Below are 24,562 nucleotides of genomic sequence, written 5' to 3'. Positions count from 1 at the left end.
ACTGGCATCAGAAACAGCTACTTCAGGAATAAACTACATAAATCCTGTAGGGATGCTGGGCTAGCTACTTTCAGGGGGTGGCTATCTTAACGTTTCAGCCACTTTATGAAGCTCAGAGACTGCTCTGGTAAATACATTTTTTTTTTTTCTTTATCTTCAGGAGCCAGCATTGGGGGCTTGACTTCAAGGGTTCAATATCAGCCTGAACAACATAGCAAGATCCTGTCCTAAACCAACCAAACCCTAAAACAAGTCATAACCCTCATTTGTCTTCATGGGGAATGTTTACCAACAGACACCAAAGATAACACTGGATAGAAAGTGAAGCTGGACTCCTTGGTGCCTGCCACAAACAGGTTCCTCTCCCCAAAGGTCAACACAGGCTGCTTCTCTGAACTTTGACCCAGCAGGAAGTGCTACTGGCCTGAGAACAATAAGGCAGTACACGTACAACTCTGGGGTGGGGGTGGGGGGCTGGAGAGCCAGACTGTGAGTGTCCTTTTTGATGTTCTGGAGAAACCCAGCAGGGAGCTCAGGTTGGTTTGTTCACAGTGCAGCCCACCACCATGACCATGGTAAGCCACTTACAACCCTAAGTTTCCTCGTCTTGAACATCACTGGCCGGACCAAGCAGGCTGCCTGCAGTCCTGTGTTGCTCTGCAGTGCCTGGAGCCAGATCCTGGGTTATATTCTCTATGGTAAGCAATGGGGTGAGCCCAGGAATAGTCTGGTGAGGAGGCCGGAGCCTCAGAAGCTTCATGAGTGTGCAGGCTGTGAGAATTGATGGTGGTGCACCTGTCCCCTCAGGTCAGCCTCTGAAGGGGCAGCCTTACGGTTCATGCTAATCATGCTACTTTCTGAGTGAACTGGCCAAGGTTAACCCTCAGCCTATCAGGGTGTTGTGTTTATTATTTCCCTATGCGATATATCAGTGCTTTTGTGCAAAATTTAACAACTTGCAAGTGTCAGGCAGGGGTGAGGAGGGAGGAAGGAAACAGTACAGGCTGAGAAGCCTGGGAAAGCCGAGGTGGCTCCTCTGTGCGCACAATGGGCCCTCCCTGTTACAGAGGCGGCTGTTGTCCGTTGCTTCTCTCTGGCCTTATCATTCCTAGTCCCCCGCAGATGCCTGCTTGAGGGAATTTCTGCAAGCCCACAGCTCTCGGGGTTGGAGAGAGGCCAGCCTTCACTCAGCAGACACACAGCCTGCCTTTGTGTTCCCAGCAGGGTATCAACTTTTAGGGTACTTTCACTGTATGCTCTATACTGGAACTACAATTCTCCGGGGGGGGGGGGGAATGAAGGGGAACAGGAACTAGCAGCTTGAAGTCACCAGTCTGAATAGACTTCAGTAACCTTTCAAAAGCTTAACGGTTGGTTCTCACTGTTTAACGTGTTTTTTTTTTTTTTTTTAATCACACTCTTCTTACACTTACAATTAAACTCAGGAGATTAATATGAATTCAGTGCAGACTCAGAACAAGACACAGTCCCCCTGCTCGGCCTACCCCTAGAAAAAGACACACATCTCTAAGTAACCTTAACGTCTGCAGTGCTGCCAGAGGAGAGTTCCAGCTTCACGGGAATAGCAAGGACTCGCCCACAGGCCCTGCTAAGAGCAAGGCAGTGGACTGCGGACTCCCCCAAACCCATCTTGAAGGGACGTGGCTATAGGACACGGAATGCCGTGCTCCGGGACTTTAAGGTAAAAGACACTCAGGCTTTTAACCAAAGCCCCTCTCCCCTGGGGAAAGTGTCCCTGGGCGCGAGCAGCCAACTGGCCGCTTCACATCAGGAGTGATGGGCTGCTGGTAGGGTTATCGCAGACTCTCTCTCTCTCTCTCTCTCTCTCTCTCTCTCTCTCTCTCTGTGTGTGTGTGTGTGTGTGTAGTGGGGTTCTCCTAGGTCGAAAGAGAAGACAAGGAGTCCCAGATCCAGAGGGCAGGGTGGGGCCTTCCCGGTCCGGCAGAGCGCTATCTGGGCGCTGATGAGAGAAAGGTCGAGGCCCCGTCACCTGGCACCCGGGTGCCCTCAGCGGCCGCCCGCCCGCCCGCCCGCCGTGCCGGCCACACCCCCACCCACTCCGCTGCGCCTTACCGGGCTCCAGCCGCGCGCCAACCGAGCCGTCCCTACGCAGGAGGATGTCTGCCGTGTCCCGGATGCGCCGCACGCCGCCCGGCTCGCCCAGCAGCCCGCGGCAGCCCTGGAAGCACACCGCCCAGGCCTGCTCCTCGTTGATGGGCTGCTCGTACACCTTCAGCACTTCCTCCAGGGACAGCTCCCACGGCTCGGGCCGCGCCGCGCCCCCCGCGCGTTCGGGAGCTGCTGCGCCGCCGCCGCCCGCCCGGGCCATGGCCGCCCATCATCGCCGCCCGCGCGCGCGGCGGGTCTCCATAACAGCGGGGCGACGCACCGCCGAGCGAGGGGGCGGGTCCCGCGCCGCCCGTGTGCTTTGTCATCCCGGCCCCGCCCATCGCGGGCAGATGCAGGTGAGGGCGGGGGCTGCCGGAGGAGGAGGAGGCTGACGGCCGAAGAGGCGGGGCCAGGCTGGGAGGGAAGGGAAGACCGGTAAGGAGGGGCGAGCGGGGATGGAGGGCCGGGGTGGGGGTGGGGACAGCCGGAGAGGGAGGGTGCACAAGAGCAGGGGACTAAGGAGGTTTGTTAGAAACGGGTTGGGGGCACTAGAGGAGGAAAGCTGACTGGAGAGGGGTGGGGTTGAGCGTGATGGGGACCATGAACACACACACACACACACACACACACACACACACAGAGGCACCCGGACACACGCTCCCTTGGCTCTGGCTCTTTAAAGTAGACGGTGCCTGTGATGGCCTTTGTGGAAGGCCTGGATAGCAAAGGACCTTCGGAGGTCACTATAGTGTGATTGGCACAAAGATGATACAGGCCTTCAGGGATGAAGTACTTCATACATGGTCCTTTTTTTCTGCTAGAAGGGACCAGCTTTAAACCCTTCGGGTCCTAGTGACAAACAATGTGACAGCGCTAACACAACACCTCATCTCCAGGGTGTGTTGCCTTCATTCCAAGGCCGGCTACTACAGAGCACAGCAGAGGTGGTAGCAAGCCAAGCACAGCACACAGCTTTGTTGAAAGCAGTTTCAGCCATATTTATGGCTGTTTGGAAGAACAAAGCAAGAAGGTGCATCTGAGAGAGAAATGATAACAAGGCAGTTGGCTCAGGCTTGGCTACAGGATAGAATAATTACCTACGAAGCACAAGACCGGGACAAGATCTGACCAGCTCTGTTGGAATGAAACTCTCAACTGTGGGGTTCCCTGAAGTTCTGGACAGCTAAGGCTGGGACATAGTTGTAAGATAGTTTCACCTCATTTGAGAGAGACTTGCTGTAGGGGTGACTGACAACCTCTTCTGGATTCTTAGTCTTCAATGGGAAAGAAAAGATACAAATGAATTTTGCGTAAAAGTGTTTGTAATCAATATCTGGGCAAGTGTGACATCCTTCTCCCAGTTTGCAAGCTTATGAGATGCAACCGATTTGGGGGAACCAAAGGACACTGAAGAATAGGAAATGAGAGGGAAGTTTTCCTCTGCTCGTGATACTGTGTGCAGACAACCTGAATTCTGTCTCCTCCTCCCTAATCCTCAGAAACTTCAAGGGCTACCTCAGTAGGAACAGTAGGAACCTTCCACAAAGGGTCTTGCTTATGTTAGGAATGAGAACCTGTATCCGAGTAGTTTAGGGAAAGCCTGACTCACACAATGCCAAGTGTATGCTGACAGCGAGCGCCCACTGATGAAGCCAGGCGGTTTCTTGTTGGCCGGCTCATAGAGTGGTTTCTGCGTTTCGAATGGGTGGGAATCTGACAGAGTAAGGAAGCATCAGCACCAGCTCAGATGCTTCATGGTTCAGATGAAACCATGACTCACTTAAGGAGCGAGCCACCCACGTGCTTTGTAGAGATCCAGGAGTGATTGGACCACAGCTTCGGATAGTATAGTGAGAGGGTGTCTCTCAGGGAGTCCCAGCGTATGGGAGTTCCTGATCCAGAGGGTAGCAAGAGACCAGGCAGAAGGCAGGCAGTGTGTGTGTGTGTGTGCGCGGGGCATCTCCTGGGCTCCCTCAGTGGTACTGCCTTGGCCCACTTTAGCTGCAGAAGCACCCACAGGAGGTGCATCGTTCTGGTGTCAGGGAAGTGAATGGATGGAGTTGTGAGCGTTTGGGCAGAGGATGGAAGTTATTTAGGGTGCAGCAATCTACTTCCCATTATCGTCATAGGACACATGCACTGAAGGTTTGAGCCTTAACTGCTTTCTCCAGTAATAGATGGTGATTGGATCATGAGGGCTCTGACATAACCAATGGCTACTCTACATAATTTTCTTACTGGTTGTTATTGTGTGTGTGTGTGATATGAGGGTAGATACCTGTTACCCTAGCATGTGTGTGGAGACCAGAGGGAAAACTTTGGAGGTGATTCTCTCCTTCCACTGAGGTTTCTGATGGAATTCAGATGGTTAGGCTTGTGTGGCAGGGCTTTTACCCAGTGTGCCATCTTTCCAGCCCTAGAATTGCCATTTAAATAGTCTCAGGGAAGTGGTGCAGACTCATGGAGGTGGAGCCTAGGTGGAGAAAGTCGATCACCAGAAGCAAGTTCTTAGGGACTTAGGCCGAGTTCTGGGACGCCTTGTTCCTCTCTCTCCAGTTCACTGTGAGGTGAGCCACTCTGCTCTGCTATGATGTTTTGCTTCACCACACAGGACTCAGAAGCCACAAAGCCACGTGACCATTGACTGAATCTAAGCCAAATAAATTCTCCCTCCTTCAAAGACTAATAAAACTGACCTCAGTCCTGCAACTAAAGGGACTGGCTTCTGACCTGACTTGTGCTCTTGGTGCAGTAATGAACTCTACCCGTTTGTAACTGAAGTCGGTCAACATGACTATTTCCTTCAGTTAAAAGTCTGAATTGATCTGCTCTTTAATTCTGATGACTGGCTGTAAGTCACTCCAGGCTCCCAGGTGGAAATCCTTCTTGCTACTCTGGCGGCCATCAAGAGGTTTGGGGCTAATGTTTCACCTGAGGTCCATTTCTGGGTTCCTATGTTTCAGATGATGATGATGGTGATGATGATGATGATGACGATGACGTAAAGGAGAGAAGAAATATGTCTTCCAGACCTTCAGCTTGCCATTTGGATTTTAGAAGCAAGACATCTTGGTTTTGACTGTTAAAAAAGAGAAGAAGGGGCTGAAGAGATGGCTCAGAGGTTAAGAGCACCAGCTGCTCCGAGTTCAACTCCCAGCAGCCACATGGTGGCTCACAACCATCTGTAATGGGCCCCGATTCGATGCCCTCTTCTGGTGTGTCTGAAGACAGCTACATACATAAAATAAATAAATCTTTTTTAAAAAGAAAGAAAAAAAAAAAAAAGAGGGGGCATCAGCAGCTAGTCATGGTGGTGCACACTTTTGATCCCAGGATTTGGGAGGACGAGGCAGGCAGATCTCTGACTTTAAGGCCCACCTGGTCTACACAATAAATTCCACATCCGTCAGAGTTATACAGTAAGCCTCTGTCTCAAAAAACAAACAAAAAACCAAGAAGTGAGGATGGGTGGGTGAGGACTTTGGGTACCTGATAGGATCGGTTATACACGCCTTTGTCCACACTCTGTGCTTGGTGCTTTGAACGCCATCCTCTGCAGAAGCATCACGGGGGAGTGGCTGTGGGCTCATGACTATGCAGCCGTAAATGGAAAAGCTCTAGAAGTCAATCTGTGAGCATCTGTAAAGATGCAGACACTAGAAAGTCCCAATGTTAAGTTTCTGTATATCAACTGGGTAAGGGAAGGCTGAGTCCTCAGCTACTCTGTGACTGCCATTCAGAGGCTGTTCCATGGACCGTGCCGCAGGGCTGCAGGGCTCGAGAGCCTCTGGTGACTTGGCAGAACAGGTGAGGCGTCTGGCACCAAGGCTAAAGGGGATCTGGCACCTAGCCAGGTTCAGAGCTAAGGTCTCATCCATTCACCTAGACACAGGCAGAACTAATCCACCTGCCAAAAATAGAGTGGAGGGGCCCTTGCCATCCAGACCCAAGTCCACTTCAGATTCAGGTCGGCTTCTCCCCAGAGACTCCGCTTATACTGTTTGCAGCTAGCAACCAGGCTTTGTGTTACCGGAATTCAAAGGCCCCTGAATGTGCTCTTTGTCACATTCTATGCGGCCAGGCAGAGTCAGAGTTCAAGGGTCTGAGAGGAAAAGCTGAAATTCGAGAGTCTGGTTTTGTGTTTAGGTTTATTTTTGGGATAATGATGAAGGCTATGAATCCCTGGGGAAAACAGACAGAGCCCGGCTGTGCTCGGTCAATGAAAGAACCCAGGACAGCTCAGAGGGAGGAACTCTGGGAATGGGTATCACAAGGTTTCTGGGCTAGTGACTGGAGATATAGTGGGTGAACCCAGGCAATGAGAAAGGATCTAGAGACTAGGACCACACACTGCCACAGGGCACAAGGGGGATCCGGAGTGAATTCTGAAGAGAGGGAACCTAGAATCCAAACTGCCCAGAGAGCAGCACTCAGGATCCTTTGAGATGCAGGATGTGTCAAAACACACAGACGGCTGGGGAGGCTGGAGATGGTGAGAAGGGCTCCTACTCTCAAGACCAGAAGGGGAAAGTATTTAAGCACTCTGTTTGTTGCCCATTGAGAAGTGTTGCAGTCCCCTGCAAATTTTGAAACTATTTCAGAAAAATCCAATGACCACAAATGAAGGGAACCCCTTCCCAGTGTGACACTTAGCTGGTGGTCACTTCCCAGTGTGACACTTAGCTGGTGGTCGCTGTAATTGCTCCTCACAGCTGACATCCAGTCTTGGATGACGATATGAGCATCCTTTACTTTCCCTGGAGACTAAACTCTGGAAGACTGAAGACATGGTTGTGATACATACTGCTCAGATAGAGTTTGATCCAGCTTCATGATCAAATATTCAAAAGTGGCATACACTGGAAACCCTTACACCCGATGATGGTCCCAACTCTGATTCCTCTCAGAGACAATTGTTGCAATGGTGTGCTGGTTAGTTTTATGTCAGCTTGACACAGTTAAAGTCATCTAAGAGAAGGGAGCTGAGGAAACGCCTCCATAAGATCTAGCTATAAGGCATTTTCTTAATTAGATCAATGGGCAAGGACTCCAAGGACTCAGCCCATTGTGAGTGGGGAAAACCTCTGGGCTGGTGGTCCTGGGGTCTATAAGAAAGCAAGCCAGTAAACAGCATTCCTCCATGGCCTCTGCATCAGCTCCTGTCTCCAAGTTCCTGCCCTGGCTTCCTTCAGTGATGGACGATGATATGGAAGTATAAGGCAAATAAGCTATTTTTACCCCAGTTTGGTTTTGGTCCTGGTGTCTCATCATAGCAATAATAATCCCAAATAAGACAGTGGTCTTTGTTTTCCTTCCTGAAGTATCGTATACCCATGACAAATCGGTACATCTCCATTTATACAGAGAGGCGTGTCACACACCCGACTCTGCGCACGAGGACAGAATGTGTACCTCTGTGCAAAGTGCTTCCGCATTCTACAGAGCGTGCGGGTCTCTTTGTGGGTAGGCCGGGACCTCTTTCCAGTTCTCACTGAGGGGCACGAGGTTGTGCGTACTCCTAGTCAACAGTCCGCCCTGTCTGCTTAATGGATGCCACACCAACTACTTATCACAGGATGAGACTAGAGATGCCTCCTACCCATGTCTACGCATGTGCTGTTAATCTTGAGAAGCAGACTCCCCGAAGCCTGGATCGAGAGCTCAGCAGTCAAGAGCACTTGTCCTTTCAGAGGACTGGGGCTCAGTTTCCAGCACACACATGTTGGCTTGCAGCCATCTGGAACTCCAGGTCTGGGGGATTCAGTGCCCTCTTCTGTCCTCCAGGGGCACCAGGTATATACATCTAATGCACACACATACCTACAGGTAAAACACTTATACACATAAAATAAAAACAAGCATAAATTTGTTTTAATTTTTTTTAGATAAAAAAGTATATAAATGTATAAATTTCTCACAGGACTAGCTAAGAACTAAACCCAGCGCCCACTCAGCCAGTAGTCTACATCTGACCTACTCCCTGCCTCAGTGTAGGAACTTAAAACAAGCAACAGTAAATTGTCTTCCAAAGAGGCTGTCTCCACTTACGTACACATCTGTAATGCTCGAAGGTATCTGTTTTCCTTGGCTCCCCTGACAGAGAGTAGGAGCAGACTTTGAATCTGCCAGATGTGGTAGCTCAGACTTGTGATCCAGCTCTCAGTGAGCAGAAGTGAGAGGGTAGGAAGTCCTTATGCCAACATGAGCTATGTAGGGAGACCTTGTCTCAAAAGCAAAAGGGGCTGGACGAGGCAGGGCACAGCTTTAGTCTCAGCACTTGAAGGCAGAGGCAGTTGAATCTCTGAGAGTTCAAGGCCGGCCTGGCAAACACAGAGAGTTCCAGGTCAGCCAGGATTACATGTTGAGACCTGCACACACACACACACACACTCACACACCAAAAAATGGACCCAGAAACTGGCTCAACAAGTAAAGGGTTTGCTGTCCAAACCTGATGATCCCCATAATTCACAGGGAAAGAAGAGAATCGACTCCTGGAAGTTTTCCTCTAACTTCTACATGTGCCCCATGGTATCCTGAATATTCTCAACCCTGTGTCTTTGTCTTCTCTCTCTCTCTCTCTCTCTCTCTCTCTCTCTCTCTCTCTCTCTCTCGCTCACACTAATAATAATAATAAATAAAAATTAAATTTTGCTTGTTAGAGTGAAGATTTAAAATTGTTTTATTATTGTTCTAATCTTTCTTTTTTAAACTTTTTTTTTTTTTTTTTTGGCGACAGGATCTCTCTATGTATCCCTGGCTGGCCTGGAAATTACTTTGGAGACCAGGCTGGCCTTGAACTCACAGAGATCTGCCTGCCTCTGCCTCCCAAGTGCTGTGATCAAAGGTGTTCATAACAAAATCTGGCTTTAACTGTGTTTCGTCGGCAAAAGTGCGCCCTCTAGGGGCCAAAAGAGAACAGTGGCTCCCCTGGAAGTGGAGTTAAGGACAGTTGTTAGTCCGGTGAATACTGCGTCCTGAGCCTGCTCCTCTGGACAAGCACTGAGCCATCTCTCCAGCACTCCTCATCTCCTTTTAAAGCCGAGAGTGAAGGATGGTGATGATTGGGGGTTGTGCAAATCTCATGGCCAATGACACTTTGATGGCAGTAGTCATTGATTCCTGCTCCTGCCATCAAACCTACCGGCTCTCCAGTTCCTGGCATCCCATAGCCAAGGCCAAAACCGTGGGGCTTTCTTTAACCTGGAAGATCAACTTTCAAATATGAACTGATTCTGATAACCAGAAGCGCTGGCTTGCTCTATGTCTGTCCCCAACACACTCAGCATATTTTTAGCACAGAGCCCAGCTCAGGTCCGACGGTTCCTAGCAAGGTTCCCTTGAGTGAAGCCAAGGTTTTCATAAAACTTACAAAGCTCCTCCCTGGTGGCCTCACCAGTCCCACCTCCCCACTGCAAATCATAATAATATTTGTTTGTTTGTTTGTAGTACTGTGCAGGGAACCTAAGGCCTCATGCATGTTATGCAAGAGATCTGTGATGGTTTATATACTCTTGGGTCAGGGAGTGGCACTATTAGGAGGTGTGGCCTTGTTGGAGTAGGTGTGTCACTGAGAGTGCAGGCTTTAATGCCCTAGTCCTAGCTGCCTGGAAGTCGGTCTCTCCCTAGCAACCTTCAGATGAAGATGTTGAACTCTCAGCTCCTCCTGCACCATGCCTGCCTGGATGCTGCCATGTTCCCGCCTTGATGATGATGGACTGAACCTCTGAACCTATAAGCCAGCCCCAATGAAATGTTGTCCTTTATAAGACTTGCCTTGGTCATGGTGTCTGCTCACATCAGTAAAACCCTAAGGCCTCATGCGTGCTAAGCAAACGCTCTATTGATCCACACCCAGGTCCTAATCTGTTTTCAGTTCTATAAATCTCTCAAGGCACAATGCATCATCCAATATGCTATATTTCATTTATTTATGGCTCCCACTAGACCATACTACCCACAGAGGTGGGGATTTTTTGCCTGGTTTGTTGCTGCTTTTACTGCGGCAGCCCCAGGCCTAGAATGGTGTGTGGTGAGAGTCCACCAAGCACACCAAGGAAGAGTAACTGTGTGCACGTAGCTGTCGGCATTTTCCTAATACTAGTAAAGTGGTCACAGTGATATCACCAATGATATTTCATTATAGTCTCGCCATATCCCTCTGAGACAGATAGAACATTTTATTATCTTTACTTGACAGAGTAAAAACATATAGGTGATACTGCTGTCTGTCTGTGAGCTCAGATGTCAAGGCTGGGATAGAGTCTAGATCGCCAGTTTTGTTTCTTTCCTTGAGGCGGAGTTTTATACTGTAGGCTGACCTGGAACTGACTGCAATCCTTCTTGCTCAGCTTCCTAATTGCTGGGGTCATGAGGATAAGTCATCATACCTAGTGTTATCCTCATTCATGGTACAGGGATCTTTGGAGAGACTAGAACCTAGAAAAACTCTGGCACTTGGGACACATTTTGTAAATCAAGTTTTATTGGCACACAGCTACATTTATCCAGGACATATTTGTGGCTGCTTTATTTAAGTTATAGCAAGTTGGATAGCTGTGATAAACAAACACCATGTGGTCCACAAGGCTAAGATATTTGCTCTTTACCCTTTACACTCCTGTTCTCTCTCTGCTGGGGCAGCTGGTCCCCACCTGTGGTCCATATTCAGAGGTTCCTGGTACCCTACATGTAGTGCACTGCATCAAAGTCAATTCCATACTGATGGCATTGTATAGTTTTTCACTATGACGATACAGAAGCACTGGTGTCTGCAGAAGTTTCCTGAAGCTGCCAAAACATGGCCACAAATGACCCAGGAGCTCAAAGAACAGAAATACATTCATTTTTGTTCTTTTTGCTGAGACAGGGATTCGCTAGTATCCCTGGTTGGCCTGGAACTCACTATGTAGAACAGGCTGATCTCAGACTCACAGAGATCCAATCCATCAGCACCAGCCTGTGCCTCTGGGACTAAAGGTGTTAGCACCATCAAGTCAGAAACCCAGTCTTACGGTTCTGGAGGCCAGAAGGCAAAGTGTCTGTGGGCTGAGGCTCCCTCAAGGGGCACCAGAAGACTCCCTCATATACTCTCCTTTCCTCCAACTCTTTTTTTGTTTGTTTTTGTTTTTAGATGACCTCATACGGTCATCCAGGCTGTCCTGGAACTCATGGTAATCCTCCTGCCTCAGCTTCCCAATTTCTGAGATTACAGGTATGAGCTATATCTGGGCTTCAATGTATCTTGGTGTCCTTGTCTCTCCCTTGTCATCTTCCGTTCTGTCTCCTGACAGTCGCTGTTGGATTCAGGAGTCTCTTAGACAACCTGGGATGCTCCTGAGAGCCTTTGTTATATCTGCAATGACTGTTTCCAAGATTCTTGTGAAGCAGGAGGAGGAGGAGCAGGGGTTCAAGCCCATCCTCAGCTGTGAAGTGAGTCTGAGGTCAGACTGGGCCACTTGAGTCTTTGTCACCTCAAGAAACCTACCCAAAGCCCAGGCTGGAGAGGTGATTCAGCGGTTATTCTTAGTGCCTATGTCAGGTGGCTTACACCTGTGGTGTTTTATAAAGAAGAAAAGGAAGCCAGGGATATGTTTGGTGGAGGTTCGGTATGGTGCAGGTGTGTGTGTGTGTGTGTGTGTGTGTGTGTGTGTGTGTGTGTGCCTCTGTGGGCCCATGCTGAGGCATCCCTTCCCCCTAAGGTATTAGCCATAGGACAGGTATGGAATAGAGTTTATTTAGGACATGGAGAGGGAAGTTGAGGGGGTAGTAGAGACAGAGAAAGGCAGAGAGAAAGAGAGACAGACAGACAGACACAGAGAGAGAGAGAAAGAGAGAGAGAGAGACAGACAGACAGACAGACAAACAGACAGAATAGAGGAGTAGAGGCTGGCCATAAACATGTGGAGAGAGAGGGGGGAGGGGAATGGGGAGAGAAGAGACGGAGAGGGAAGAGAAGAAGAGGGGAAAGCAGCCCCTTTTATACTGAGTCAAGTATACCTGGCTGTTAAGAGGAGGGAATCTCCAGAGAACCACAAGAAACTGTGGGAGAAGATATTTATGCCGTGGGTAAAACAGGAAGGTTATTTGTGTGTGTACATGTGCGTGTGCGTTCCTACTTCTGTATGTGTGAATGCTTGTGTGCACACGTGTATAGGGTGCAGAGGTCAACACCGGGTGTCTTCCTCAGCCAGTTTCCACCTCAGCTGCTCTCTAACTCTGTTTGTGAAATGGGGGAGGGGGTCTTGTAATGTTGCCTAGGCTACCCCAAACTCCTAGGCAGACATGATCCTTCTGCCTTAGTTTCCAGAGCCGCTGGGATCTCTAGTTTGTGCTACTGTACTTGTTGAAAATGCAGATTACAAAGCAGCAATGAAAAGAAATAAATTTGCAAGGAAAGCTTGAAAACACTCAGTAAGTACTAGTACCGGTTGTCTGTTGGCCTGATTGGGGTAAGCTATTACTTCTTTGTACCCACAGGCTGCAGAGCGGATCATTTCTTTCATATGGAGGAAAATGGTCCTTTCTGGGTTAAAATAAAAGGCTGCATTTTGCCAGGCAGCGGTGGTACACGCCTTTAATCCCAGCCCTCAGGAGGCAGAGGCAGCTATCTCTGAGTTTGCCAGCCTGGGTTACAAACTCAGCGGGCTGGGCCAGTGAGCGTGGGGAGGGCTTGTGTTGGCGGAGAGTCCACCTTGTGGGCAATGATGGAAGTACAGCCAAATCTTCTGATGGCCCTAGACCCTCTCCGCCGGATGGCACTTCGGATGCCAAGAGGCAACATAGAGCTCTCCAACCTGAGCCGGGAAGAGTCCTGGCCCTAATGATGAGGTTTTGTTGAATTTTTTTCTTAAATTGGTTCTCTTCAGTTTTATATCTTTCGAGTTAAGTGTTCTCTTTGACGCGTCAAGTGGCTTTTTGGCTCCCGGAACAACTGTAGCACCTCCAGGTCATGGAGGCAGATAAACCTGATTCCTGGAAAACTTTGGTCAGTCTTTGTCCACTCTAATCTGGCTCCGATAATGGCTCCTCCAGCTGCTGACTGATTTCGGGCTGGGTGGATTGTAATCACAACCTGGGTGTCATGACTGGTTCAAGCCTGTCTCTAGTATCCTGTCTTCCACTAAGAGTCTGCGTGTATGCCTGGGATAAAACTGAAAATCAAGCAGTTACTGCAGTGCAGATAATGACCTCTTTATTGTTTGTTTGAGACTGGGTTTCCTCTGTGTAGCCCTGGGTGTCCTAGAACTCGTTCTGTAGACCAGGCTGGCCTCCAGCTCAGAGATCCACCTGCCTCTGCCTCCTGAGTGCTGGGATTACAGCTCGGCCCCTTTATAAAGTCAGGTGGACTTTATAAAGGAAAAAACAGGAATGATAGCGTTTTTGTGGCTGTTTTTCCTTCCTGAGTACTTTGAGCCCTTAGCGGAGGGGGATAGCAACTCTATTCTTCTTCAGCCTTTGAACTTCACATCCCAGCACCAAAACTCCTTTGGTCAATTTTCCCACAGTAAGAGCCAAATAAGCACAGCAGAGAATTAGGGATCGATCCTGTGTGTTTTTGAGCAAAGTAGGTAAGAGGTTTTTACCAAAAACCGAGTCCAGTTTGTCACGTGATCTCCCCAGACCACGCTCCCGGGCCATTCTCAATTCTGCACCACTTTCCTCCAAGTTGTCACGCGCTGGTGTATTGCACCAAGGCTGCCACCAGACTGCCTACTCCGCCACCCGAACGCTGCCAGACTCAGGGCCCTCTGCCCCAACAAAGAAGGCTGCAGAGCAAGCTCCGCCCTCGGGGGGTGTGGTCAGGCGTGATCCTAGCCAATGAGCGCCAGCGCCTGGACGCCGCCAATCCGAAGGCAGCGCGGGCTGCAGAGCGGGTGTTCCAGACGCTATGCCCGGCTCGCCGGCGCGGGGTGCTGCGATGGGCGGTGGGCCTCGGGGCCTCCGAAAATCTTGGACCGAGCTGCTGGGTAGGTCTTGCTAACACTACTTTCCGACCCCAACCAGCGCCCAGTGCGGTCCCTCCATTCCCCGGGGTCCGGGTTGAGATCCCAGCGTGGCGCAGCCCCGAGAGTCTGCAGTTCTGGGCCGCTGGTCCTCTTAGGGCCACGGGCCCCAGGCTTTCCTGGTTCCAGCCGCTTGCCGCAGCAGCAGATGACCGTCCAGATCTTGGGCAGCTCTCTCTGGACCTTCGCGCAGCGTGTCACCCTGTGTACGTTGCGCTATAATTTTCTGAGCAATTCTTTTCTTTTTAAAAAAAATCTCTTTAGCGGGCAGAGTCAAGAAGCAAAAATATGATCCTGAAAGGGAACAGAAATTAAAGGATTCCGCTCTGAAGCTCCTGAGATACCATCAAAACATGCATGACCTTTTGCTAGAGGTAAGAGGAAGTTGGCATGGCCGGGTGCTTGGAGCCAAGCCAGATCATAATCTTTTTAATATCCTTCTAAGCCTGTGTGAATAACTGGTGCCTGCAAACCAGGTGGGAAGAAAGCGGAGTTATTTTATATTTTATGTCTTTGGAGATGAAAATAGTTGGGTAGTAAGTAAACTTACTAATTCTTGAAAGGCTTTAGTAAATTTCTTCTGGGAAAAAGTACTTGAAGGGCTGGAGCGGTGGTTCCTTACAGTCTGTTTTGTTTCTATGTGTATGAATGAGTGTTTAGCCTGCATGTATGTATGTACCACGTGTGCCCAGTGCCTACAGAAGTCGGAAGAGGGCATCAGATCCCCTGGGACTGGAGTTATGGATGGTTGTGAGCCACCATGTGGGTGCTGGGAATCAAAACTTGGTCCTTTACAAGTGCAACAAGCGCTCTTGACCACTGAGCTGTCAGGCATCATGTTGTCCCCAGAACCCGTGTCAGGTGGCTCAGAGCCATCTGTAACTCTAGTTCCAGGGGACCCGACACCCTCTTCTGAACTCTGTGAACACTGCACAGACAAGCATGCACACTGGGCTAGTTTTAAGTCAACTCATCACAAGCTAAGAAGCATTTGGGAAGAGTTCATCTCAATTTGGAAACCCACCCCACTCACGTCGGCCTGTGGTCAAGCCTGTGCTACATTTTCTTGATGAATGATTGTTGGGGGAGGGTCTAACGCATTGGGGGGTGGTGGTGCTTTTCCTGGACTGGTGGTCCTGGGATCGATAAGAAAGCAGGCCGAGCAAGCCATGGTGAGCAAGCCAGTAAGCAGCATGGCCCCTCCATCAGCTCCTGCCTTCAGGTTCCCACCTTGAGTTTCTGTCCTGGCTTCCCTGGGTGATGGATGTAGTTGTTATGTGTGTCTGCTTCTCTTTTTTTTTTTGGGTTTTTTTTTTTTTTTTTTTTTTTTTTGTATTGTTTTGTTTGTTTATTTTTGGACAGGGTTTCTCTGTGTAGCCCTGGCTGTCCTGGAACTCACTCTGTAGACCAGGCTGGCCTTGAACGCAGAAATCCATCTGCCTCAGCTTCCTGAGTGCCACCACTGCCCAGCAAGATGGAGCACCAGTTATAATCTAAAATAAGCTTCCCAAGTGGCTTCTGGCCATGGTGTTTTTATCACAGCAATAGAAATTCTAAAACACATACACACGTTCACACACACACACGCACACACACACTCACACTCTCACACACAAAGATGAATTTCAAAACAAAAGCAAAATCACCAACCAGAGAACCAGACCAAACGAAACTTGCCCGCTATGCAAGCCACACACCGCTCGAGCCTTGAAAGTGATTCTTACTGTTTGGGTTTGTAGGTAGAAGAGCCACGGTGTAAAATGGTGCGTCTCGGCGAGCTGATTGGCTGTGATGGTGCCGAAACTTCCTCCGACCGGTCCGCTCCCTTTATCCGTGAGTTGTCACTGTGCTTTTCAATTCACTGACCTAGGAAACGTCTAAGCAAAAAGTCACAATCTGTTTACAGTACATAGACATTCATTTTCCACCAAACAATGCCCTTTCTCGCGTATGTATTATCCCCAGTTACACAGGCTTTATGACTTGGTTTGGAGTTATTTCCTTGCTTTACCCCCCACCATCCCAGACATGGTTTCTTTGCATAGCCCTGGCTGTCTTGGAACTCACTCTGTAGACCAGGCTGGCCTTGAATTCGCAGAGATCCACCTACTTCTGCCTCCCTGAGCCATGCTCCAGTCCCTGAAATTTGCTTTTTTAAGTTTATTATTATTGGACACACTGGGGTTTGAACCTAGGGTATTTTGTCTGTCTCTAGTCCTTTAAACGATTTTTTAAAAAGGAGCCAGGGTTTGGCTAAGTCATCTAGTCTGGCCTTCAGTCTTCAATCCCCCCAGCATCCCTGGTAGCCGGAATTACAGGCATCTGTCGCCAGTCCCAGCTCTGATTTCTAACACTTGTGATTTGAAGCCTCTATAATTATTGCATCTGGCTTTCCTTATTCATTGATGTGAGTTTTTAGAGCCTAGAAGATAACGGGCATTATATATGTATTTATTAGTTTTTTAGGTTTTTTTTTAATATGTATGGATGTTTTTTCTGCATGTCTGTCTGTAGATTGTGTGCATGCCTAGTGCTCGTGGAGACTATAAAGGGGGTTGGATCCCCCGGAACTGGAGTTACAGACAGTTATAAGCCTCTGCATATGTTGTGGGACTCGAACCTGGGTCCTCTGGAAGAACAACACATGCTCTTAACTGCTGAGCCGTCTTTCCAGCCTTCTTCTTCTTCTTCTTTTTTTTTTTTTCCCTTGATAATTAGTTTTGGAAGGGAAGTAAATCAGGAATGATTTGTTGTAAGCACTGCCTGTTTCTAGGTTGCTCAGGACATTTCACCTTAAGGACTACCGACCACAGACTGGGTCAGGAGCCTGGTTACCGCCGTAAGCTTGTCCAGCCTCTCCCTGAGTGTACCCATGATCCTTTGCTCCCTCTCAGGTGCAAGGCAGAGTATCTCGAAATCCTGTCCAGTTTGGACTTGAATGTTTGTAAGGTCCCTGGGAGGTAAACTCATCTGTGGGGCTAAAGTAATTAGGGACTAAGGGTGAATCGGAGTATTGTGGCATTGTATCCGGTGTCTGAGGCCATGGGTTCCATCCCTGTCTTGGCATGAAGACCTGAGGGTCTAACCCAGTGCCTTACGCATGCTTTGTAAACACCTTTGTAAACACAACCATCAAAAGATATATTTCTCGACCTTATGAGTATAGTTTGGAAATTGTGTGTTAGTAACCCACTTACTCCAGAAGAGCCTTCCTAATAGCACAGCAGGAAGTCTGAGGACAGCGGTCACCGAGCTCCTTTATCCGAGGATGATAACGTTCCCTTGTATGTCGCCATGGAGCGTATCTGCTGTGGTACAAGATGCATGCGTGCATATGTGTGTGACATAGAGCTCAGAGTGTCCTGAGAGCTGCCACTTTAGCCATGAAGTCATTTTCATTTTGTGTCCGTTTTTTCCATTTCTGTCCTTTTTCTACCGTGTTGCTACAACTGAATAAGAAGCATTTTTTTTCAGCTTAAATCTTTTTTTTTTTTTTAAAGATTTGTTTATTTCATGTATATGAGTACACTGTAGCTGTCTTCAGACACACCAGAAGAGGGCATCAGATCCCATTCCAGATTGTTGTGAGCCACCATGTGGGTGCTGGGAATTGAACTCAGGACCTCTGCAAGAGCACTTAGTGCTGTTAGCCTCTGAGCCATCTCTCCAGCCCAACTTATATCTTTTGATGGTTGTGTTTCTTGTGTTTTAAGGGTAAGTCGTGGCTTTGTTTTGTTTTTAGGCTCTGCTTTTCGGGATCAAGCCTTGAGGCTGGGTGTTCCTGTGGGAGTGCTGTCTGCCAGTGTGTTTGCTCACAGTGTGCAGCAGGTCTGCCTGGAGCCCAGCCACCCTGTGCTGCTCAGCCCGGAACAAAGCGTGAGAAGCCGGCCCCTTAAATAAGACCTGTCTGGTTTAGCTGGTTGGGAAAATACCGTATTCCTTTAAGACTGTTTTTAGATAATTTACCTCTTTAAAAAACCAGATCGTATCTCTTTTTAGAAGAAGCTGTCTTGCTTACTAGTGATTGCTCGGCATTTGCTGGCACACAATATGTTCTCCCGTCTCACCTTCTGTCAAGAATTATGGAAAGCACAGGTAAGTGTGAAGTTCTTTTCCTTAGGATTTTTAAAGGCGATTTCTGTTGGTTTGGGTCTATGAATTTTCTTCGGAATTTGGCCAAACATCTCATTCATTGCAGATCTTGACAAGGGTTCATCAGATGCCCCTGGGGGCGGAAAGAACATTTTAGCTTTGTGTCTGTTCTATCAGTGTCCGTATTGATTAGAACAGGGAACCTAGGGACCCAAGGCTAGCACCTGAAAGACTGAGGGGGGACAGTCTCTGAGTTCAGAGTCAGCCTGGTGTACTCAGAGTTCCAGGCCAGACAGTGCCACACAATGAGATCCTATCTGTCTCCAAAAAGATAAGATCAATCAGATGATAGAAGCGCTGTCCTCAGACTTTTTGCTGTGCTATTAGGAAGGCTCTTCTGGAGTAAGTGGGTTACTAACACATAATTTCCAAACTATACTAATAAGGGCTAGGAATGTAGCTCAGGTTAAGGGTGTTTGCATAGCCTGCTTGAAGCACTGGGTTAGACCCTCAGCTCCTCATAAACTGGGCACAGTGGTGTGTATATGTGTGTGTGTAGAGGCAGAAGGATCAGAAGTTCAGGGTCATCCTTAGCTACATAGTAAGTTCCAGACCAGCCTGGACGACATGAGACCCTATTTCAAAACAAAACAAACTATATTCGTAAGCTGTATTTGAAACACTAAATTTTCTAATCTTTATTGTACACATGTGTATGTACGAGCGTGTTCTCCAGCCATAGCATGTGAGTGGGGATCACGGGACAGTCTCCAGGCAGGAGTTCAGAATGTGAGGCCAGAGCGTAGAACGGATTGGAAATGACTTCACCGAAGACTCCTGGGAGGTCAGAGCTGTCACAGACTGCAGAGGAAAAGCCATGCAGAACAGAAAGGGACATGAATGCGGTGTGACTTGAGCCCTTTAGACCATGCTGTGACACTTTGTCTGTCTGTAGGACGAAGCACACATTGAGATAATGCTGTTGTGTTTTCAGAATTCTTTGTTGCTTGAAGCTGTGTGGTGTCTTCACACGCACGGTGTCGTGAGCCTGCAAGAGCTACTGCAAAGGTACTTGGTTGTCATTGTGGGTTACTCAGCGCCACGCGGCCGCTCATTATTCATAGCTGTGTTTCTAAGCTGTCTCTAAAAGCTATTTATTTATTTATGCTATGTATTTATGTGTCTATCTATTTATCGTGGGGTGGGAGTTACATGCACCATGGCATGTGTGCAGAGCTCAGAAGAGGGGCCGGTTTTCCTCTTCCGCTGTGTGTGTTCTGGGGTCGAGTTTTGGTGGTGAGCGTCTTTACCTGCTAAGCCGTCTTGTCTGACTGTATATGTCCTTTTTCTTATGAGACATTTAGTGGTATTAAAGTACCCTTGTGCATGTTTTCTTTGTACATGTCTCGTGGTGATGATTTTTATGCATATGTGTAAATATACGTGTTTGTACGTGCATGAGTATACACATTGTTGTATATGCGTATGTATACACACTCGTGTGTGTGCATAAGTGTACATATGTGTGTATGTGTATATGTATACACATGCTTCTGTGTGCATAAGTATACACATGTGTGTATGTATACACACGCATGTGTGTGCATAAGTGTACACATGTGTGTATGTGTGTATGTATACACACGCTTGTGTGTGCATAAGTGTACACGTGTGTGTATGTGTGTATGTATACACACGCTTGTGTGTGCATAAGTGTACACATGTGTGTATGTGTGTATGTATACACACGCTTGTGTGTGTATAAGTGTACACATGTTTGTATGTATGTATACACACACTTGTATGTGCATAAGTGTACATATGTATGTATGTGTATGTATACACATGCTTGTATGTACATGAGTATACACATGCTTGTAGAAGCCAGAGGTCAGTGTTGTGTGTCTTTCACAATTATTCTTTAATTGACACAGGGTCTCACTGAACTATGAGCTTGCCGATTTGGCCAGGCTTGCTAGCCAACAAGCCCCAGGAATCTTCTTGTGTCTGTCTTCCCAGCCCTGGGCACAGGGAACACATCACTGACTGAGTCATTTCCTCAGCCCCTCTCATGATGACTATTTTTAAAAATATAGAAAAAAAAAAAAAAGACAAGAAAGCACTTTGCAGGGCAGAGGCAGGTAGATGGCTCGCTGTGAGTTCAAGGCTAGCCTGGACTACATAGTGAGTTTTAGGCTAGCCAGGGCTACATAGTGTGACTGTCTCAAAACAAAATAAAAACCAAACAGTAGCAAGAAAACCTGAAGAAAGATGGACTTGGGCTTAGGGTGTTTCCACTGACGGCCTGAAGCCAGAGGTCAGTCGCCGGCATTTCATGAAGGGGCTCAGGGGCTCGGGGGCTCAGTCCTGCAATCCCAGATCTCAGGAGGGAGGACAAAGAGACTCACAAGGTCAGGATCTGGGCTGCTCAGGGTAAGAGTACTGGTTGCTCTTGCAGAGGTAGGTTTGGTCTCCAGCATTCACGTGGTAGCTGCTTGCCATTCATAACTCCAGCTCCCAGGAGATCTGACTTCTGCAGGCAGTACACATACAGGGTCTACAGACATACAAAATCCTCCTACACATAACAGGTTTTTTAAATTAAATGTAAAGGTAAATATTAAGTCATTAAAAGACAAACAAATGACTTAAAGCTACTCAGTTACATACCAAGATCAAGACCCGCCCTGGGCTCCGTGAGACCCTGTCTCAGAACAAAATAACTTAAAAAAGGAGATGTTCGGGTAAACATGGTTAATAAAATGTATGTAACTGTATTTATTCCTTTCTGAAATCAGGAGTCAGACTATTAATTTATATCCTCACATTACAGATGTGCCAAAGCACTTGTATAGAGTTCTGCCTACATGTACACCTGCACACCAGAAGAGGGCATCGGATCCCATTACAGATGGTTGGGAGCCACTATGTGGTTGCTGGGAATCGAACTTAGGACCTGGAAGAACAGCCAGTGCTCTTAACCTCTGAGCCATCTCCATCCCCCTCATTAGTAAACTTTTAAAAATGGTGTCCTTTTCTTGCGCTATCAGCAGCCAGGCAGGTGCCCTGTCCCTGCCTTGATCCTTGAGACAGGATTCGGCAGCTGCTGATTCATTCTTACTAGACAGTGCTTTCAACTTAAGTGACTATTGCAGTAATAAACAAGTGAATGAAATTATGAGGGTAGTGGGATGGGGGACCCAGCCTCTGCTCTTTGTGTCCTCAGCCATCCTGACACAGAAGCCATGACCATGTGGCTCTTCAAGAGCCTACGCTTCCTGTGTGAGCAGATAGGAGCATCCTGCCCGTCCTCCGGTGCTGTGGGAGCCGCATCCTGCCCGTCCTCCGGTGCTGTGGGAGCTGCATCCTGCCCGTCCTCTGGTGCTGTGGGAGCCGCATCCTGCCCGTCCTCCGGTGCTGTGGGAGCCGTGCTTTCTGGTATGTCCGTAGCAGGCGAGTTCCTGGGGATGATTGTTCGTTTTGATCCTGGAAAAGAGAGCAGTCTCTCCATTCCTGTGGGTCTAGCGTGAAGTAAACTCACCAGGTCAGTCATGGGCCTCCGTCCGTCCGTTTCTTTCTTTCTTTCTTTCTTTCTTTCTTTCTTTCTTTCTTTCTTTCTTTCTTTCTTTTTCTTTCTTTCTTTGTCTCTCTCTGTCTCTCTCTCTGTGTCTGTCTGTCTGTCTGTCTGTCTCTCTCTCTTTCTTCCTAAATGTCTGAGTGTGTGTGTATGTGTGTGTGTTTTAAGATTTATTTATTTTATATATTTATATACACTGTAGCTATCACACACAAGAAAAGGGCATCTGATCCCATGACAGATGGTTGTGAGCTGCCACATGGTTGCTGGGAATTGAACTCAGGACCTCTGGAAGCACAGCCTGTGCTCTTAACCACTGAGCCATCTCTCCAGCTCACCTCTGTTTTCTTGAGTGGTTGGAATCCAACTGAGGAGTGTTCGTGGCAGTTGGGTTTTCCCCTGGGTGGTCCCTGCTTCTTTTGCCATCTCAGCCACAGGCTGCAATCCCAGAGAGGTGACTCCAGTCAAATGTGAGGAGCATGCACTCTGTCCAGGCAGCTCGTGGGTTTCTCTTGTTTTGATTTTGAGAGAGGGTCTTACCGTGTAACTCTAGCTGGCCTGGAACTCGTCATATAGAGCAGGCTGGACTAAAACTCAGGATCTGCCTGCCTCTGCTTCTTTTGAATGCTGGGATTGATGGCATGTATCACCACAGTTGGTCTTCTTGTGTGTTTTGAGAAGGGGTCTTACCCTGTAGTCCAGGATAGCCCTTCACATTCATGGCAATCTTGCCTCGTCCTTCCCAAAGCTGGAATTACAGATGTTTAACCATCATGCCTGGCTAAGTTGGTATATTTCTTAGTTTGCAAAGATGACTTTCCGGTGATATGAACTGCTTATATTTCTTGTAATCTACCCTAGACATGTTAAAATTTAAATCAAAGATAAGACAGAAAACCTCAATTTCAGGCTTTCTTATTTTGATCTTTAAAATCACGAATCAGCCAGTTTGGATCAGCCAGATGTGGGCTCATTCCTTTAGTCCCAGAACTCCAGAAGCAGAGGCAGGTAGATATCTAGGAATTTGAGGCCAGCCTAGTCCATATAGGAATCTTCAGACCAGCCAAGGCTAATAGTGAGACCCCCCTCAGCCCTGTCCTAAATATAGAATTATGAATCAGTTTGTTTTCCTCATTCCTCAGATGTGGTGCTTCCTTTGGGTGGTGGTTTAAATATATATATAATCCTAGCCACTCTGACTGGGTTGCTGAACTGAGATTGAAGCTGAGGTGGGCAGTTTAGCAAGTTGCCAATCTCAAAGCCAAACAAAGCATAAAGTAGAAATAAAATCTTAGAAGTCTTTACCATAAGCCTGACTTCTTTAAGAAGTTGGATAAACGCTTGTGTCTCAGTCAGACAGGCAGTGGCAGGCTTAGGAGTTCACTGAGGGCCAGGTGCTCTGCGCATGAACAGTTCTGCAGTCTGTGTACACGTGCACTCCTTTGAACTGGATCAGCACGAGCCATTGCTGCTTGGAGACCATAATGCATATAAATTACTTTGAATATTTTGTCTTTCAGGTATTGTGCAAATGTTAATTTCCAGGGGATTTCAGGAAAGCTCAGATCCAAGAAGACTTGTAGAGCCTGAAAAGATGTCCCAGGTAGGCAGGAAAAGTAGAGGCAGGAGGACAGTTAGGTTTTTTGAGACAATCTCGTGTGCTCGTGTGTAGGCAAGGATGATCTTGTCTCTCTGTGTAGCCCTGGCTGTCCTGGAACTCACTCGATAGTCCAGGCTGGCCTCCAGCTTAAGAGATCTGTCTGCTTCTCAAGTGCTGGGATTAGAGACATGTGCCACCATGCATGGCGTGACCTTGAATTCTAATCTTGAGTCTACCTCTTCAGTGTGTAGGGATTATTAACTGTGCACTACCACTCCCGATTGTATGATGTGCTAGGGACCAAACCAAAGGCTTGCCTCTCTGTAAAGTTAATCTGCCTATATGCTTGCCTATAGTCACCCCCCCCACACACACACACTTTCTGTCTTTTTTTTCTGTCTCTCTCTTACACACACACACACATACACACACAGCAGAACTTACATGGATTTATTAAGGAAATAAGAAAGAGCTCCCAAGAGTGAGACAGTTTCTTCTTTTACCTCAGCATAACAAGGTGTTCTCCTGTGTATCGCCAGCATGTGACTGCTCGAGAATTAATTACTGAGTGGATTTGTGTTCTGTTGACAGGTTGCCACTGATGTACTGCAGAGAATGCTGGCTTGTAAGTTGCTAACGACTTATATAAATCCAGATATAAGTGACTCATTTCCTTACCACCAGTTCTAGCAGATTCATACGTATGCACAGAGGCCAGACAAGAGTGTTGCTTCCCCTCTAAGTAGAGTTAAAGACAGTTATAAGCTGCCAGGCAGGTGCTGGGAATTGAACCCGGGTTGTCTGAAGAGTGCCCTGGCTGTCCTGGAACTCAGTCTGTTGACAAGGCTGGCCTTGAACGCAGATCTGCCTATCTCAGCCTCCCGAGTGCTGGGATTAAAGACAGAGGCAGAACACTAACCTTGCACATTCAGTCCCCAGCCCCACAGAATGTCTAGAGCGATAAAGTCACCAGCTGAGTTCAGCAGTCACAGTTCTTTGAGCTCTCCTTAACTTTACAGCTCACAGATCCCAGTGCTCTGATGGAACTATCTATATGTCTCGACAGACCTGGTATCGTCCAAGGAGATTCTGGATCTCCAGAGACATATGGGGATTGGCCTTTTGTCTGAGAGTGTTGGAGTGACACAGGACAGGGAC

General features: G+C 48.0%; 2 protein-coding genes and 1 long non-coding RNA gene across 8 annotated transcripts in view; 2 read left to right on the top strand and 1 right to left on the bottom strand.

The window, feature by feature from the left end:
- Spire2 (spire type actin nucleation factor 2) overlaps positions 1-2,459 on the bottom strand; it is a 35,105-nt gene extending 32,646 nt beyond the window's left edge. Inside the window, exon 1 of one of the 2 annotated variants that reach the window (XM_076916026.1) lies at positions 2,095-2,459. In XM_076916026.1, coding sequence (XP_076772141.1) covers positions 2,095-2,350 — 256 coding nt within the window. In that variant the 5' untranslated portion in view covers positions 2,351-2,459. The remainder of the gene's footprint in view (positions 1-2,094) is intronic. The other variant, XM_034522973.2, reaches the window with a different exon arrangement.
- On the top strand, positions 338-2,101 carry LOC143435010 (uncharacterized). The gene is made up of 3 exons (XR_013104970.1): positions 338-698; positions 1,446-1,702; positions 1,889-2,101. It is a non-coding gene; the product is annotated as an uncharacterized LOC143435010 (long non-coding RNA).
- Positions 2,460-13,996: 11,537 nt separating the features above from the next.
- Positions 13,997-24,562, top strand: part of Fanca (FA complementation group A) — a 59,182-nt gene continuing 48,616 nt past the window's right edge. For 4 of the 5 annotated variants that reach the window (XM_076916015.1, XM_076916017.1, XM_076916014.1 and 1 more), the window contains exons 1-9: positions 13,997-14,099; positions 14,400-14,509; positions 15,875-15,968; positions 17,878-18,011; positions 18,135-18,230; positions 19,222-19,295; positions 21,454-21,665; positions 23,325-23,407; positions 23,996-24,029. In XM_076916015.1, the coding sequence (XP_076772130.1) occupies positions 14,021-14,099; positions 14,400-14,509; positions 15,875-15,968; positions 17,878-18,011; positions 18,135-18,230; positions 19,222-19,295; positions 21,454-21,665; positions 23,325-23,407; positions 23,996-24,029 (916 nt within the window). In that variant the 5' untranslated portion in view covers positions 13,997-14,020. Of the gene's footprint in view, positions 14,100-14,399; positions 14,510-15,874; positions 15,969-17,877; positions 18,012-18,134; positions 18,231-19,221; positions 19,296-21,453; positions 21,772-23,324; positions 23,408-23,995; positions 24,030-24,562 lie in introns of those variants that run through there. The other variant, XM_076916018.1, reaches the window with a different exon arrangement.

Source organism: Arvicanthis niloticus, chromosome 18 (assembly GCF_011762505.2).
Source record: "Arvicanthis niloticus isolate mArvNil1 chromosome 18, mArvNil1.pat.X, whole genome shotgun sequence".
NCBI classification, from domain to species: Eukaryota; Metazoa; Chordata; class Mammalia; order Rodentia; family Muridae; genus Arvicanthis; species Arvicanthis niloticus.
This window is presented reverse-complemented; position numbering and strand designations above follow the sequence as displayed.